The sequence below is a fragment of the Bos grunniens genome, chromosome 15, assembly GCF_055505025.1.
Source record: "Bos grunniens cultivar Pamir isolate PY7600 chromosome 15, Bosgru_T2T1.0, whole genome shotgun sequence".
Lineage (NCBI taxonomy): Eukaryota > Metazoa > Chordata > Mammalia > Artiodactyla > Bovidae > Bos > Bos grunniens.
Genome location: NC_141179.1, coordinates 30258523 through 30276040, shown reverse-complemented (window position 1 = coordinate 30276040; position 17518 = coordinate 30258523). Strand labels below are relative to the sequence as shown.

At 53.2% G+C, this 17518-nt stretch overlaps 1 protein-coding gene across 7 annotated transcripts; it reads right to left on the bottom strand.

Annotated features, from left to right (window-relative positions):
* Window positions 1-818: 818 nt before the first annotated feature.
* Window positions 819-15309, bottom strand: ABCG4 (ATP binding cassette subfamily G member 4). 7 transcript variants are annotated; one of them, XM_086339637.1, is made up of 15 exons: window positions 15058-15213; window positions 14073-14325; window positions 8896-9013; window positions 8644-8776; window positions 8462-8512; window positions 7927-8072; window positions 6657-6780; window positions 6415-6529; window positions 6077-6219; window positions 5017-5115; window positions 4625-4793; window positions 4438-4538; window positions 2995-3153; window positions 2699-2817; window positions 819-2560 (listed from the first exon to the last, which is right to left on the bottom strand). In XM_086339637.1, the coding sequence occupies exons 2-15, from the start codon at window positions 14308-14310 to the stop codon at window positions 2335-2337; spliced, it is 1941 nt and encodes a 646-aa protein (XP_086195763.1). In that variant the 5' UTR covers window positions 14311-14325; window positions 15058-15213; the 3' UTR covers window positions 819-2334. The 7 variants fall into 7 exon arrangements, with proteins under 7 accessions (XP_086195763.1, XP_086195757.1, XP_086195759.1 ...); XM_086339631.1 differs by having other exon boundaries at window positions 14976-15104; XM_086339633.1 differs by having other exon boundaries at window positions 819-2475; window positions 14976-15104.
* Between the last annotated feature and the right edge of the window lie 2209 nt (window positions 15310-17518).

Here is a 17518-nt window from a genome sequence, read left to right as displayed (position 1 = left end):
TATCCTGGGGCTTAGGCCCCTGGAGCTTTCTGCTTCTCACTGCCTTCACGACTCCTAACCCTCCCCTCTCTCCCATAGGCACAATCAGGGAACCAGGGTTCAGTGAGTTCTGGAAAGAGAGCCAGCTATCAGTCAAGCAAGAACATACCCATGCAACAGACACAGAACCCATGCACAGAGCTTGCATGTGTGTGTATGTATGTGTGTGCTCAGCCGTGTCTGACTCTGCAGCCCCATGGACTGTAGCCCTCCAGGCTCCTCTGCCCATTAATTTTCCAGGCAACAATACTGGAGTGGGTTGCCTTTTCTCCTCCAGGGGATCTTTCCCACCCAGTAATCGAACCCACGTCTCTGGAGTCTCCTATATTGGCAGGCAGATTCTTTACCACTAGTGCCACCTGGGAAGCACACAGCTTGCAGACCCACCATAAATAAGCGTCATCAGCTGATGCCAAGGATGAGGCAGGAGGCAGAAGACCTGGTTGCCAGAACTGATTCCCACTTTCATTAACTCAGGGCCCTTTGGCAAGTTACTTAACCCAAGTCTCAGCTCTCTTATCTGCAAAATGGGTTGTCACGAGAGATAATGTGTGTTTGATCTGAGACTCCCTTGAGAACATAAGCATTTGTAAGATGCTTCTGTAAGGTGGAGCATAATACAGATATCTCATAAGTTACACACTCACCAGCTTGATTTCCATCTAGGACTTCCCATCCATTGCCACAGCTCCCTAAAGCGCATAGACTTCTTGCCAAGAGCTTTGAAGACCCGCCCATGGTACCGAGTGCCAGAGCTACACACATTTCCACACAGCATACTGTATAAATATAGGTTTTATTAATAATGAGTGAAATCCCACAAATACAATGGGCATCTCTGTGTGATGGGGAGAATCCGTTGCAGGGTAAGGAAGGTAGAGAGGTATGTGCACAGGAAGAAAGGGTGACAAGTGCCCGAGGGGAAGAGGAAATCAGAAGTAGAATGAGCCTGGACCCCAGCCATCCCAGGAAAGTCAGACACGTTCTAGGTGCATCTGTCACTCTGGTGCCCCGGCCATGCTGCTCTGACACCCAGGGCCCACCTTGGCTGATAGGAAGAAGGTAGCAGGACATGGACAGGAGTTTGAATGAGCAGCAAGTGGCCGTGGAAGGGGTGGAGGAGTGACATTGCCAGCTTGACACACAAAAGAAGAGCCATGGGGTGGCAGTGACCATGTCTAACTTATGCTCGCGCTTTGTGCTTGTGTGGGGTCCTGAACGCCAGGGAGTTGGTACCCTGTGCCACTCCAGGCTTGGGAAGAAGGGAAGACTGGGGCGTAGACACTTGCAGCTCCTGGAGACGGCCTGGGCAGCACCAGCCTCATCCTTAGAGTCAAAGTGGGAGCCCCAGGAAGAGGTTGGCATTGCCCTCCCCACAGCACCTGCCACCACCATGCCACCATCACCCTTCCTCTGAGCTATTGGGGGGACGGCGAGTGTGTGTAGGGTTGAGATTGCCTGTCTGTGTAGTGTATATGTGCCTGTAACTCAGGAGAGGGAGGGGACCACTGCGGGACCACATGAACAGCAAGAAAGGAGACTTGAGTCTCCACCCACTCACCACCACCCCCTCCACCCTACCCCCACCCCACCCCTGAATAAAGTGCATTCTCCACTTCCAGCAACAGACGGGAAAGAAACAGAGACATTATTGCAGAGGAGCCACAGGCCCAGCCCCAACCAGATGGGTCCGGGGGACAGCCCAAGGCGCCAGGCCTCTCCAACCCCTAGGACTGGGAGGGATGGTCCAGACAGATCCAGATACCTGTCCCAACAGATTGTCCAGATCAGCCAGGGTCTAAGGGTGGAGAGAGGTGAGGAGAAGGAAGAAGAGACTTCCAGAGCCTGTCCCTGCCCTGTTCCAACAGGATATCCAGGGACCTCAATGGGACCCAGCCCTAGAACCCCAACCTTATAACAGCCAGTTTACAAACACTTGTGTGGTGGGACCCAAAAGGGGGGCCACTTTGGTCAATTGTAAGAGGGGGCCTGGAGAGCCAGGGGCTCCCAGGCAGACAACAGAGGAGGGTGTCAGGGGCGGGGCAGGAAGGAGGGTGGCAGCCTGCTAGTGGTCTTTGCATGCAGGTGTTGGAGAGAGGAGGGAGGAAGCTACAGACTGCATCAACTTGGAAAGACTCCTGGGCATGGCAGAGAGGCCTGGCACCCCCACCCCTGGGGCCAAGGCTGGGAGTGCAGTCTGCCAGCCAGCCTGCAAAGGAGCTGAGAGAGGGGAGGGCTCAAGTCTACAAGGTTAAAACAGTCCCGAAGGGCTGGGGCCCAGGCCAGGGCAGAGCTCTATCTCTTGGACTTGATTCGGTAGCGGAGCACAAGGTACGCCAGCAGCCGCAGGAGCAGGAAGAAGATGCCTAAGGCCAGGAAGTCCACGTAGAGCTTGCCATCTTCAACATCCATGGCTCGGAGAATGTTCTCTGGCTTCTGGAAAGGGCAGTGTTCCGTCAGGCAGCTCAGGTCTTCTCGCCCCATGCCATATATGGTCAGTATCACACCCTCGAAGCCATACCTAGGCAATCACAGGCATCAGAGCCAGGATGCAGAGCACAGGGCCCCTGCCACCTGGGCAAACTGCCAGAGGCCAGGTGCAATCTCTCACCTCCTGCAAGGAGGAGCAGGGGCAGATGGTAAGGGGAGGGGTACTGACCTGACATAGGAGAGGTAGGAGCTCCACTGCAGGTAACTGGGGATGGCTTTGAAGCTGACGAAAAAACCGGAGAACAGAAGGACGGGGATAGCGGTGACGGGACCCAAAAAGGTGGCCACCTGCAGGGGAGGGAAGGGGACCAGGCCATCGCAGGGGTGACCAGGACAGACTCAGGACCGGGGCTGGGGTGGGGCCCAGGCTTCCCAGAGATCCATCCCACTCCTTAGGCCAGGCCCTGCTTCCTCCCACCAGACTCCGGCCCCTCTCTTGGGGGTCCCCACGTGCCAGCCACTCACCTGTAAGGAGCTGGAGGCAGCTCCAATCAGCATCCCCAGAGACTGGGCCGCCAAGGCCGTGGAGGCACCCAAGGCTAAGAAGAGCAGGAAGCGGCTGGTCTCAGCCGGCTGGCTTGTCATCCAGTACATGATACTGCAGTACACAGCTGGGCATATCACCTGGGGAGCAGGCACGGGGCTGGGCAGCGGCCAAGACCCTCAACTCCACCCAGGCAGGAGCCTTTAGGACAGCAATTGCTAGAGTGTCCACGCCTGGTCCTCTGTACTCCTGCTCATGCTGTCACATGAACTTGACATGGGTCCCCTTCCCTGGCTCTAAGAACCTCATTCATCTTCCATCAGGCCCACTCAGACCCATGCAGGCCTGGTGACTTCTTTGAAGATCCATCCCATCTGGACCAGCATATTCTTTATATTGTTAATTCCTTTACATATGAGAGCCTTCTGTCCCGCTGTACCTGCTAAGTCACTTCAGTCATGTCCAACTCTTTGCAACCCTGTGGACCATAGCCCACCAGGCTCCCCTGTCCATGGGATTCTCCAGGCAAGAATATCGGAGTGGGTTGCCATGCCCTCCTTCAGGAGATCTTCCCAACCCAGGGACTGAACCTGTGTCTCTCATGTCTCCTGCATTGGCAAGCGGGTTTTTTACCACTAGCGCCACCTGGGGATCCCTTTGTCCCCATCAGTTCCTGGGCAACAGGGACCGAGACTATCAAGTGCAGGAGTGAGGGTTGTTCCCTGGATGAGGCCCTCAACCAAGAGGCAGCCAGAAGCCAAGCCCCTGCTTGTACTCTTCTCACCCTGGCACGGTGCACCCTCGCCCTGGGGAAGGGACACCTCTTCTAATTTGCTCAAAGGTACCCTATGGATCACTGGTGACCCTGGTGCTTGGAAGAGGGTGGTGGTGACCAGAACAATCAAACCCAGCAAACATTATTAGGTACTTCAGTATGTGCCAAGCACTATTCTAAGTACTGTACCTGTATTAACTCATTTCATTCTCATAAACAATCCCAAGGTAGATATTATCATCATTCTACCTTACAAATGGAGACACTGAAGCCAAGAGAGATTAGGTGCCTTGCCCAGTGTCTCACAGCTAATGAGGAGCAGCGAGGCTCCAGGGCCCATGCTGTTCTCTGTTGCCTTGAGTAAAAGTCATTTGTGGGGCTATTATTTTCATCATGTGTTGTTTGATCTCTCTTATTCCCACTGGAACATAAATTCCATGAGGTCAAGACTACTTCTGTCATTATCGTTGCTACATCCCCAGTGCCTGACAAAGAGCCTGGTGCATGGTTGGTACTCACCACCTCTTGCTAAGTGAGTAGAAGTGAAGGAAAGGATGGCATGTAACAAGGTTGAGGTGGGGGCAGGAAGCAAGGATGGAAGGAGCAAGATAGGAGGGAGGCAGCAGGGAGGTAGGAGGAAGAGGCTCACTTGGAAGGGCACATCAGCCATGGTCTTGGCCAGGAAATAGATTTTGAGGCTGTACCAGTAGTTGAGATGCTCCCTCAGGAAGACTGCCATCTCTAAGGGGACTGAAGACACAGGCTGATGAGGCATAGCACCCTGACCCTACCCCATGCTCCCCACGCCCGCCCATGCCCAGGGCATCTCAGCTCACAGGTGAGCACAGTTGGCATCATGGCAGCAAACATGAGGAAAAGAATGGAGAAGAAGAGGCAGCCGGTGTTGTTTAAGACCTTGTTGGCATCGTTGCCAGTTTGCAGGTAGAGGAGACCAATGAGCACGCCAATCACTGCATGGGACATGAACCGCAGGTGGGTCAGGACCTGTGTGAGGGGTGATCATGAGGAGAGAGGATGGATCACAGGCTAGGGATGGGTGAGTCACACTTGCATAGGAACGTGGGTGTGCCCTCACGGGCACAGAGACCCACAGGAGCACTGGGGGGGCTGCTGGGAGGGGGACCCATCACCATCTCCACTGCTGGGATCCTACACCACACAAGGCCAGGCCAACACCAGCCTCCCCTCCTCCAACTTGATGTCTCACCATGTCCCTGAGGACGGATAAGAAGCTCCTTTTGAAGAGGATGCAGAACTGCGTCAGAGTGCTGGTGGCAAAGGTGTGGCTTTCAATGGTATCCACTTCCTGGGGAGAGGAAACTGGATCAGGTGAGCCTGCCCCACCCACCCACCATGCAGTCAGCTCAGTTGGTGGGAAAGCCCCTGAGCCTGTCCCCAGGGATAAGGGTCCTCCAGAATTCTCCACTATTGAGCTGGGTACCTGGAAGCTGGCCTTAGAGGTGTGAATCAGAGTGAGATTCAGAGAGACACAAAGAGGGAGTAAACAGAAGTGGGGAGGGAGGAGACAGAAGAGGAGTCAAGGACACCTATGGTGGCTACGAATAGATCAGTTGTTTATTCTTAAACTTTATTTTATTTGACTGAGCTGCATGGCTTGTGGGATCTTAGTTCCCTGACCAGGGATTGAACCCACATCCTAGGCAGTGAAAGCACAGAGTCCTAACCACTGAACTGCCAGGGAATTCCCAGTCATTCTGGGGAAATTTTAATCGATTGAATACATTTATTCTAAGGGCATAATATCTTTATGCAACCAGTTTCACGATAATATTTTTAACAGTGGTAATGATGACAACAGCAACAATAACCCTCCTGGTCCCCTGGGGTCACAGTATCCCATTTAAGGAAAAGAGCCAGCTAGAGTAGGAAGAGCTTTGTGTGACTAATCTAATTAGTCCTCCCAATAAGCCTGTGAAATAAATATCATCACCCCCAAGTTAAAGATGACAGTAAACCACACTGGCCACAAGGCCAGAAACAGATTCAACCTTGCTTACCAGGTGGCACTACACTTGCTTGGTAAGAATTTGTTGAACAAATAAATGAATGAGAAACCCGAAGCTCAGAGAGGTTAAGTAATGTGCCCAAGGTCACACAGCTAATAGTAGGTCTATTCCAAGTCCTGGGTTCTTCCTAGTACCCAGTGGTTGGGATGCCTCTGAGGCACAGCCTCTCTGGCTGGGCCATGTCCACAGTCCTGTCTCCCCTCCCCAACTCTGCATCCTGCTCGCTCCACCCCTACTCACCAGAGGGCAAGGGGGACAGAGGGTGGGAACCTCATTCTTCTCAGGGCCGCTGTTCTTCTCTGCCATGGCACACAGCCCATTCTGCACAGCCCTGAACAGCAGGGGGTTCAGGTCTCCATACTCGCCAGAGGCCACCTCGATGACTGGGGAACACAGAGGGGGTGCACTCAGCTAAGATCTCTCCTTGCTTCCCAAGAGCAAGCCAGCCCTTCCTTGAGTGTGTGTGGAAGGCAGGTGACAGTGAGATCTCTGCCCCCAGGAGGTCCAAGTACATGATCTGGACCCCTAGGTTTGGCCCGCCACCATATCCCAGCCTGGACCACCAGGCCCCTACTCACTGAAGTCAGCCGGGTTGTGGTAGGTGGGGCAGTGCAAACCGAGCCCCTTCAGATAGGGGATCAGGTTGGTGACCATGCCCTTGAAGATGCACTGACCCTGGCTCAGGATATAGAGCTGAGGCAGAAAAAGAAGGGCAAGGAAAATAGCACGAGTGGGTCAGGCAGGTACCACCACACCTTGACTGATCCCCGGCCCGCTGCCCATCACTGGTCAGTCACCTTTGAGTCCCAGAGACCCTCACCTTGTCAAACATCTCAAAGAGCTTAGCACTGGGCTGGTGGATGGTGCAGATGATGGTTCGGCCCCCCTGGGCCAGGGACTTCATGAGGGACGCCACTTGGAAAGAGGAAGCACTGTCCAGTCCACTGTCCAGAGAGAGGCCACCAGGGGGCAGGGTGAGGTGGGTATGGCCAAGGGAGTGTCTGGATGGGGCAGCTGCTATGAGGGCGAGGGAGCTGGCAGGAAGGGGGTCATTCTGGCCACCCCTATATCCCATCCACATTGTATGATTCAGGAGTTTGGAGGTACCAAGAAGCCCAGACTACAGTTAGGTGCAACAAGCAATTATTAAGCACTTGTTGAATGCTAGCCACTGGGATTAGAAGGACAAATAAATAAGACATAGACTCTGGTTGGAAGGGAGAGAGAGAAATGCACAGATCATTTGAGACAATGTGGACCATGCTGTAGAAACAGGGGGTGAAAAGTAGGGGAGAATTCACCTCTGCTGTACAAAGGTTTGGGAGAGGAGTCAGAGGAGGTTCCTGAGTGAGTCTGGCAGAAGAAAGAGCTAAGTCAAGTGAGGGGGCAAGGGCAGGTGCAGTGGTGAAGGGCATTCCAGGCAGAAGACACAGCATGTGCAAGGCTCAAAGGCATGGAACACATGGCTTGACGAAGAGAATAATAAGCGATTCAATCTTATTAGAGCATAAAATACAAGTCAGCGTGAAGCAAGATGTGAGGCCAGAAAAGTAGGTTCAGCCCCAGACCTTGTAAGTCCTCTGCCTTTATTCTGAGGGCAAATGTGAATCGTTGCATGTTTTTAAGCAGAGGAGTGAGTATTGCCAGACTTGTCTTTTAGAAAGTTCACTCTGGTTGCAGTTTGGAGGAAGGATGGGCTGGGAGAGCCTGGAGACAAGCAGAGAGGAGTCTGTTGCAGAAATGCAGGCAAGAGTTGATGATGTCCTGAATTTAAGCACTGGCACTAAGAATGGGGGTGGGGTGAATCTGAGAGATGGAGAAAGAAGGTAAACTCAGCAGGACTCTGTGATTGATTGGCTGTGGGGGAGAGAAGGAGCGGGTGGCATCAGCCAGGGAGGACATGGGGATTTCTGCGAGGGTGAAGGATAGGGCTGCTAGGCAACAGGCTTGGCAGGGGTGGAGCTCTTCTCTGGCCCCAGGAGGCTGCAAACACGTGCTCTGGTCTTCAGCAGTGGAGCGGATGCAGCCTCCAGTTCTGGCTCTGGGCTGAGGGGAAGGGGCAGCCCAATAGGAGAGGAGGGGAGAACTACCTGGTGGGCTCGTCAAAGAACATGACAGGTGGGTTGTTGACCAGCTCCAGGGCAATGGCCAGGCGCTTCCTCTGCCCACCGGAGAGCAGGGCTGTCCTCGTGTGGGAGCAGGACAGCAGGCCGAGCGCCGTCAGGATCTCCGTCACCTGGCCCGGCCCCCGATCCAGCCCAGGTCAGCTTCAGAGTCTCTGCTTTCCCCCAGCACCACCCCGATGTATTTATTGATTAAAAAAATTTTTTTAATTGTTTAATTTTTTTGGCCACCCAGCACGGCATATGGGATCTTAGTTCCCTGACCAGGGATGGAACCTGGGACCCCTGCAAGGGACATGTGGAGTCTTAACCACTTGGCCACCAGGCAAGTCCCACCACCCCAATTTAAATAAGCATCTCCCTTAAACCCAGCATCCCAACCTTGGCCACCCCTCTCCTCCTACCCAAATCGAGGGCACCCCAGATCTCAGGGCCTGGAAAGGGCAGCTGCCTTGTTTCCCCTCCCCACACCACCCCCCCACACCCCCACCCTCCAACTCACCAGCTCCTTCTTCACCTCCTGCTTCTCATTCAGTTTCAGGTTAGCGGAGATCTGGGGCCCAGAGAGAGGGCGGATCAGATATGCGTGGGGGCGGCAGGGCCTTGACCCCTTGGCCAATGGAAAGAGTGGGGACGGCAGGCACCTGGGGGACTGGGAGGAGGCGGTGGCTGCCCAGCTCTCACCATCATGGCTTCCAGCACCGTGAGGTGCGGCAGTAGGATGTCTTCCTGCATGATGTAACAGGACATCTTGCGGAAGGTCCTCAGTTCCCGCGGCTTCCCATTGACCAGGATCTGCCCTTTCATCCCAGACTTCCTGCAGGGACGCCCTCAGTTAGGGATGGAGGTCAGGGTCACTACAGAACCTCTTCCGTGCTCCCCAGGGTTCCTCTCTTCCTGGGCCCTGCCCCCACTCCACCCCAGCCTTGTCCTTACCTGTATCCTGCCAAGAGGTTCATGAGCGTGGACTTGCCAGACCCTGAGGGGCCCATGATGCCAATCATCTCCCGGCAGCAGAATTTACCTGATAGGCACTTAAGGAGGGTCTTATAACCTGCAATGTGGAAGGAAAAGAGGAACTTTTGATCAGCGCTTCAATGAACAAAGACACCTCAAACTCTTAGGAGCCATGGCTATCAGTGAACTAGGCAGTCTCTACTCATCGTGACTTGGTTAGGATGGCAGAGTGACCCTCAGAGCCCCAATGATGACCTGTACCCTCTCATTCTGTCCCCCCAGAAGCAACCACCACTAATGTCAATGTACCCGAGGTGACAGTGCTCTTCCGAAAGCCATGGGAAAACCCCCACATCTGATGGATGGGTATGGAGAGGGGACCCAACAGAAGACCCTACTTCTCTTCTACAAACACGGTGCTCACCCTCTTACCCGCTCCAGGAAGACTTTTCCAATTTTCCAGTCTGAGCTAGCTAACTGTCCTCTAATCTCACAGCACTCCTCATTTGCCAGCACGTTTGTTACTTGAGGTGCCTGCCTCTCAGCCCCCTCCCCCAGCCTCTTAGTCAGTGAGCTCCTTGCGGACAGGGTCTGTGTGTGACTCATCTTTGTAACCTTAGCAGATTGGCTGGCATGTAGTAGATGCTCAATAAGTGTTCTGAATGTGTGTTCTCAGAGCCTTGGCCTCCTCCTAAAAGTCTTTCATCAGCGTGCTCTGTCTCCCCACCGGGCTTATCTCTGCAGCCCCTAATGTGGCCCAGTAAAATCTCACCTTTCACTCACTGGGAGGCAGCATATGCATTAAGAGTACACATTTGGAGTCACTTGGATCTGTATTCAAATTCTGACTCCACACTCACCAGCTAGCTGTGTGACCTGCAGCAAGTTGCTTAACCTCTCTGAGCTCCAGATGCCTCATTTGTAAGGTGCTTCCTTGTAAGATAGATAGTATCTATCTCATTGGGTTGCTATAAAGGTTCCGTGAGATAATATATGTAAACTAGGGCTTCCCTGGTGGCTTAGTGGTAAAGAATCCTCCAGTGCAAGAGAAATGGGTTAGATTCCTGTACTGGGAGGGTCCCACATGTCACGGAACAACCAAGCCTGTGCACCACAACTACTGAGCCTGTGTGCCACAGTTACTGAAGCTGCACACCCTGGAGCCTGTGCTCTGCAACAGGAGAGGCTTCCGCAATGAGAGGCCCTCGCACGGCAACTGGAGAGCGGCCCCTGCTCACCACAACTGGAGAAAAGCCCGAACAGCAATCAAGACCCAGCGCTGCCATAAATAAAGAAATATATATATATATATGTGTGTGTGTGTGTGTGTGTATGTAAAGTATATGACACAGTGCTTGGTACATAGAGCACATTAAAAGCAAGTGACATTTTAATGTTAATTTCATGTGACAATGCTTATTGATACACACTACATTCCAAGCTCTGTATCAGACACTCAATCAAAAAAAAAAAACAACAAGGGAGTCACAGTTCCTGCACTCAAGACAGTGATAGTCTAGGTAAAAGAGATGGACAAGAAAACATCTATGGGGACTTCCCTGGTGATCCTGTGGCCAAGACTCCGCACTCCCAATACAGGGGGCCCAGTTTCTATTCCTGGTCAGGGAACTAGATCCCCCATGTCCCAACCAAGAGTTTGCATGCCACAACTAAAGATCCCGCATGCCACAACGGAGACTGAAGATAGTACATGTGGCAACTAAGACCCAGTACAGTCACACAAATAACAAGTACTTTTTTAAAAAAGAAATCATCTATAGATCTGAAGAAAGATAAAGTAAGGGTTATCATAGAAGCATAAGTCTTGTGCAATGAGAATTTAGAAAATAGAACTGATGAGGGTAGAGGGGCAAGGGGAAAATCAGGAATGGCTTCATGGAAGAGGTGGCATTTGAGCTAAGTGTTGAAGAATGAGAAGCATTTCAAAATGGAAAAAGAAGGCAGAGGCTTTCCAGGCTTTGGGAGGAAAACGGTGCTGTATAACAACATATATGTAATACAATCCAGGGAGCAGAGGGCAGAGATTCCTGAGTCAACTGCCAAGACAAGGGGGTAGAGAGGAAAGATGAAGTCAAAGACTCTGGCCTTGCCTGCCCTGCTTACAGGCCTGCCTCAGTGAGGTTGAAACACCAATCCCTACCAGCCAACACTCACTACCACTCTCTTCCATCCCCCGTGGAGCCCAATTCCCTCCATTCTACCTCTTTAGCAGAGGCAGTGAAGGGATGTGATCTTTCACCCTCCCTCCACAGCACCCAGCTGTCCTTCTGAACACATTCCATCAGACAGGGGATCCTCTGGTGCCCACTGTGGGATCCTGATCATACTAACTGCCTGGATGGTGCTTTCTGGTTTACAAAGCTCGTTGCCTCAGTCACTGCTATAGCAACATGGATGAGGCAGCTAGGGCCCAGAGACATCCAGTGACACCCAAGGTCATACGGCAAGTTCTTTACTTGGAGAAGGGACGTCATGAATTCCAACCCTCTGCTTCAGTCATTGTCACCATCAATCAGAGAGACGTGTGGCTGTGCACACTAGCATATGCCTCTCAGAGCTACTCACAAGAAGTGACTTCTTCTGCAGGGGAAGAAATCGGCAATGATGAACCTTCCCCTTATTTAATCACCACCAAGCACTTGACTGAACTCTGATGCCAAATTCAAATATTATCTTAATGCTTGCCTTTCACAGAGCATTTTCATGGCTAATGTCTCAGCTGAGCTGCCCAAGCCCATGCAGTGGGTATTCTTATCATCCCTGTTTATAGGTGAGGAAAGTGAGAGCAAGAGAGGGTAGGCAGTCTGCCCAAGATCACGCAGCTTAAGTGGCTAAGAACCCATGTCTTGGGCCTCCTGCTGGACCCCAACTGCTCAACCTGGGAAGGGCCTGCCTCCCAGGCTTTCAGGATGGAGACCCACCAGAGTTCTAGTTCTGCCTCTATCAGTAACTCTCTTTGCAATTTTATGAAGTCACTTACTCTTTCAGGGCCTCCGTTTCCTCATCTGTAATATAAGGATAGTAGTATCTCCTCCCAAGGACAAAATAAGGTTATTATGACTATTAAGTGAGGTTAATAATAATTAATAGAAAAGTGTTTTGAATATCAAGAAATGTCATATATAATTAAGAGAGGCAGGTGACAAATTCTGACTTGGGAAAGTCAGAATCTCCCTTTCTCCATGACCCTTATTCTTTTTCCTCTTGAAATGACTGAATGTGCCTGCATGCTCAGTCATGTTCAACTGTTTGTGACCCCATGGACTGTGGCCCACCAGGCTCCTCTGTCCATGGGGATTCTCTAGGCAAGAATACTAGAGTGGATTGCCATTTCCTTCTCCAGGTGATCTTTCCAACTCAGGGATCAAACCTGTGTCTCCTGCGTTTCCTGCATCAAGAGGCAGATTCTTTACCACTGCCTCTAATTGCTCTCTGTTCTCCAAAGAAAGGGACAGGGATTCACGTGAGAAAAGCAGGCAGAGAGAGGAGTACAGAGGGCAGAGAGAGGGACCAGGGACGCAAAAATGGCAGAATGGCCAGTAGAACAGAATGGGGCTGGCAAGGGCAAAGGAGGGCAGGACCTGGTCGGGGTGCCCATTTGTGGCTAGTGAGTTGAGTTGAAGCCACCAGAGAGTTGGCCCATCTAGACACTTCTTTTGCATTTTCATTTCTCCTAAAACTGAAAGTGTTAGTTGCTCAGTCATGTCCAACTCTTTGCGGTCCCATGGACTGTACCACCCACACTCCTCTGTCCATGGAATTCTCCAGTCCAGAATACTAAAGTAGGTAAACATTCCCTTCACCAGGGGATCTTCCCAACCGAGGGATCGAACCCCGGTCTCCCACATTGCAGGCAGATTCTTTACCGTCTGAGCCACCAGGGAAGTCCTTAAAACTGAGGGTTAAGGAAATAACAGGTACCTCCTGTGCCCCAAAACTGGCCTCAGGACCAAGGGCACTAAGCAGAGAGCCCAGATATCTCAAATTCTAGTGACTCAGACCCTGTGATCTTTTGGTCACTCATGGGAGTGAGGGTAGGGAGTACAGAGAGAATCAGGCTCAACTCTGCTCTGAAGCACCCCAAACATTTATTAAACCTCAGAGAAGAATGTTCCAGCTCCACCCCTGATCCACACCCAGGCTCTGGGGAAACCCCAGCTTCTCTATTCCCAGCTCAACCTGCCCATGGCAGGGGGAAGGGGTTAGGGGCAAAAGACGGGAGATAGTGAGGATTCAGAGAATTTGGAGCCGCAGGCAACCCCATTACCCACCTGTCCTAAAGAGAGAAGCAGTGGAGATGGGAATGCTTACCAGGGAAGATAAGAGAGAGAAAGGAACACTGCAAGGAGAGCTGGGAAACCTGGCTTCTGGTCCTCACACTGCCACTTATTAGCTGTGTGACATCAGTCAAGTTATTCACCTTCTTTGGGCCTCAGTTTTCATATTAGCAACATAGAGAGGGCTTCCCAGGTGGCTCAGAAGTAAAGAATCCACCTGCAAAGCAGGAGACCCAGGTTCTATTCTTGAGTCAGGCAAATCTGGAGAAAGAAATTTCAACCCAGTCCAATTTGCCTGGGAAATACCATGGACAGAGGAACCTGGAAGGCTACAGTCCATGGGGTCTCAAAAGAGTCGAACAAGACTTAGCAACTAAACAACAAGATGTCACCTATCCTACCAACCCTTCACCCTCCCTGCCTTGGAGAACTTTGGCAAGAATGAAGTAAGAAGACAGGAATGAGAATATCTTGTAAAATTAGCAGTGCTCCATAGGGCCAAGGATTTTTGCTAACCACTGAGGACAACCGCTGCCATACAGCCCAGACTTTCTCATATCCACCCTAGAAGGCAGGAGCTCTACCTGAAACAAAGAAGGACAATTCCTCAAGGACCAGAAGCAATAGCATCAACTTAGAAGAGGAAATAACTCACTGAACCTAGTGCCCCCTGGTGCTTACAGGTGTGAAGGGAGCTCAGACCCTGGCACCTCAGCTGTCCACAGAGTAAGTGAGGGGCTGAGATTTTAGTGGACTGGCTCCTGCAGGATTTGTAGAACAGGAGACAAACCCAGGCCTCCTGTTCCAGAAGAGGCAACTCATGGGGGCCCACAGTTCCCCACCAGACTGCTCCCTTACCCCGTTTGCGCCAGCAGGGCCCCTCCCTCACAGAATAGGACAGCTCCACGAACTCAATGTCCACCGCTGAGCGCTTGGGTAGGTGGGAGAAGCGCTGGGCTTCAGTGATGTGGTTCTCCACCTTCTTCAGGTGCGTGGTCAGCACAGGGGGCTCCGCCCCATCTTCCAGCGCCACGGCCATGGCCACAGCTCCAGGTCGTAGTCCACAGACCACGGCCTCCAGAGTCTTCTCTGCCATCACGCCAAGTCCGGCCTGAAGGGAGAGGCCCTGCTCAGTTTGGGGCAGACCTCCATCCCTGGCTCGGAGCTTCCTTGCTTTCTCATGTGCCCTCGCCTCCCCGCCTCCTTTTCAGGCTAGATCGGCTACCGGAAGCTCCCACGTCCCACCTCCAGAGCATCTGCCCTCCACCGACCACCACTCACGGCGCAGCTACGTTCAGTCCCCACCTCTCTTCGGTCCCAGGCAGCCCCAGCCCCAGCCGGGGCCCTCGAAGCCTGCACCCGCTCCCTCCTCCCCGCGGAGGCTCTAATCTCCTTACCCTGCAGGCCACCAGTCTCTGGGGACTGGATGGGGCGCGGGGGAGGGGGGTGAGGTGGGGTGGGGAGCGGGGGTGCAGAAAGGGCGGCAGGCAGAGGCTGCCTGCTAGGAAATCAGGGTAGCAGGGTGACCGCAGGATGGGCCAGGCAAAGGCGGAGGAAGAGGAGGCTCTGGGCCTCCCGCTGCGCCTCCCTCCCCATCTCTAGGAGAGGTGCCCTGGCCAGTCCCTCCTGCCGGCGGCCCTGGGTCCCCGCGCCCTGGACTCTCGCCTCAAACGGGCTCACCACCCGGACTCAAAACCCACACTGCCAACTAAGCGCCGCATTGGGGGTCATTCCCCTCCCATCTTCCGCAAGCCTGGTCACCTTGAGGCGCCCTGGGCTGGTGCAGAGCTGAGATGATGAGCGCTGCCACGGGCTGAGGATGGAGACTCTAGGTCCTCCTTACCTGCCTCTGGCTGCAGCACTGGGCCCGGTGTCCCGGCTCCCGAACCCGGCGTCCGGGCCGGGGCGGGGCCGGGGCGGGGCAGGCGACAGGGGAGGGCTCGAGCCTCAGGTCAGAAAAGAGATGACAAGCCTGCAAAGGGGCGACTGGGGCGTGCCCCTACCCCTCTCGGCCGAGCACACCCGGTTCCCTAAGCCCGATCTTTGGTGCCTTGTCCTTCCGAACCCGCCGGGCGACTGCGCCCTTGCCCAAGCTGCTGCCAGCCGGTCCTGCGGTTCTTAAAGGGCCCACGCCTCCCCGCACCCCGCGGGGAGCGAGGATGGCGAAGGGGAGAGAAGCGCCAGCTACGCGGGGTGCGGGAGAGAGTGCAAGTGTGGACCCAGAACTGGAGATTGGTGGCAAGAGGCCGACTCCGAGGCGGTGAAGAGAGCTGAAGTCGCTCAGAGGAGACAGGTCCCTGAATTTCAGACTATACAATGGTGGTGGGGGAGGGGTTGGGGGGGGTGCAGATTCCGTCACTCTCAAGGGATTGTGGAGCTGCCAGCCTGTCTGCACCACCATCCCACCCCGCATCAATTTCCCTCAATTCTGGCCCTTGAGCTCAGCATCCCCTAGGAATTCCCAAGCAAGAGTCTTGGGACATCCTCCCCACCTCCCCTTTCCCTCTCTGAGGACCAGGAGACCAGTCAAAAAGCGACAGAACTGCTTTTGGAGAATTCAGAGGCAGCTCCAAGGTTAAACCAGTACCCAGAGCCCGGCCTGCTCCAGCTGATAGCCATTTAGTCACTAAGTCATCCACTCTTTGCAACCCCGTGGACTGCAGCCGGTCAGGCTCCTCTGTCCATGGGATACCCTCACCCCCACCCCAAGCAAGAATCCTGGAGTGGGTTGCCATTTCCTTCTCCATCTCCAACTGTAGAAATCTCGGTTCTCCCAGGCAAATTCGGTCCTTTAAGACAGACAACGCCTGATGCTGGAGGTACATGTGTGCCAGGGCATAGAGCAGAACACTGTGTTTGGCATCTTCTCACACACGTGTGCGTCCTCACCCTCACCCTACAAGCCTTTAAGACCCCAGAGCATTCCAGGGGCTTCCCCCTGCCCTATGCCTTTCTCAGGCATCTCCTCCTGGCCCCAGCCTGCCCCAGCTCCAGTCTTCAAGGGGTAAGTAGGTTAGCCAGCTGAGACACGTGACCCAAGCTTTTAAGTTCCCACCTGTCACATAGCAAAGATGGATGGGAGGGGAGGCTGTTGCCACTGCTGAGGCTTCTCCTTACCGCAGCAGAGGTTACTAGCAGTCAAACCTCTCCTCCGCAGGTCACACCTCCCCCCCACTCCTGCCCACCCCAGCCTCTCTGCAGCCTGGAGTCTGGCGGCCCCTGCAGGACATCTCCAGGCCCTGCCCCGTGACTTAGAGTGCCAGAGTCCAGCTCCAGCAGCCAGGGATTCAACCTGAAGAGATGAACGGTGTCAGCGAGTAATAAGACAGCCTCTCAGTTTTCTTGGACTACCTATTTATTTCAAGTTTAAGATTTTCTTTTATACTTTTACAAAAGCATTAGGTCAGAGGTTTGACATTTTCAGTTCCCCCTCACCCAGATTTATTATGTCCATAAATCGTTGTTGCTCTTCAAACAGAGTTGCTGCCTCAGTGATTCTCTCGGAATCAGCCTTACCATCTATTATCTACTTCTTCTAATGTGTCCTATAGTTAACTTGTGATTTACATTGTAACTCATGCTACATTCCTCAGTTTACTACTTATCTTCCTAAATCCTGTTTACCCCTATCATCCTGAGCTCACTATCTCTTAAAAAGGCTTCTAGCTATAGTGAAAGTGAAGTCGCTCAGTCGTGTCCGACTCTGCCACCCGTGGACTGTACCCCACCAGGCTCCTCCGTCCATGGGATTCTCCAGGCAAGAATACTGGAGTGGGTTGCCATTTCCTTCTCCAGGGGATCTTCCCAACCCAGGGATCGAACCCAGGTCTCCCACATTGCAGGCAGACGCTTTAACCTCTGCACCACCAGGGAAGCCCTTAAATACAAGAATACAGTCTCTCAGAAAACCTCCTATAGAGACACAGAACTTCAGATCCAAGTACTAACATCAAAGATTTCAAGGGAGGAAAGTGAGCCAGGTTGAAAGAAGAAGGGGGAGGAGGTGGGAGAGGGGTGCGAAAGGGGTGGCCTTACAGATGTCTCCTGCCGCCTACAGATACCCAAGCATTATGGGACTTTTCCCTGGGCCTCCAGAGAAGGGAGGACTGGAACTTGGCCCTACCAGAAATCAGACCAGACCAGAACCAGAATTCGAGTTCTCTGCCAAGAGGAGGTGATCAGTCTCCAATCCTCAGCTCAGGCTGTGGGCCCTTCGACCAGATTCCTGCATCCAGGACCGGGGGACTAGAAAAATGGGGAAGGATAGGAAGGCTTAAGGAGAGAAAAGAGAGAGGGAAGGGGAG

What these genes read in the sequence shown, in the direction of transcription:
- ABCG4 (XM_086339637.1), bottom strand. Translation starts at nt 14,310, where the DNA reads ATGGCAGAGAAGACTCTGGAGGCCGTGGTCTGTGGACTACGACCTGGA. An exon ending in TCTTTGAGATGTTTGACAAG is followed by an intron (nt 6,530 to 6,656) that starts GTGAGGGTCTCT and finishes TTTCTGCCTCAG; the next exon opens with CTCTATATCCTGAGCCAGGG. An exon ending in TATCCGTCCTCAGGGACATG is followed by an intron (nt 4,794 to 5,016) that starts GTGAGACATCAA and finishes CCCCTCACACAG; the next exon opens with GTCCTGACCCACCTGCGGTT.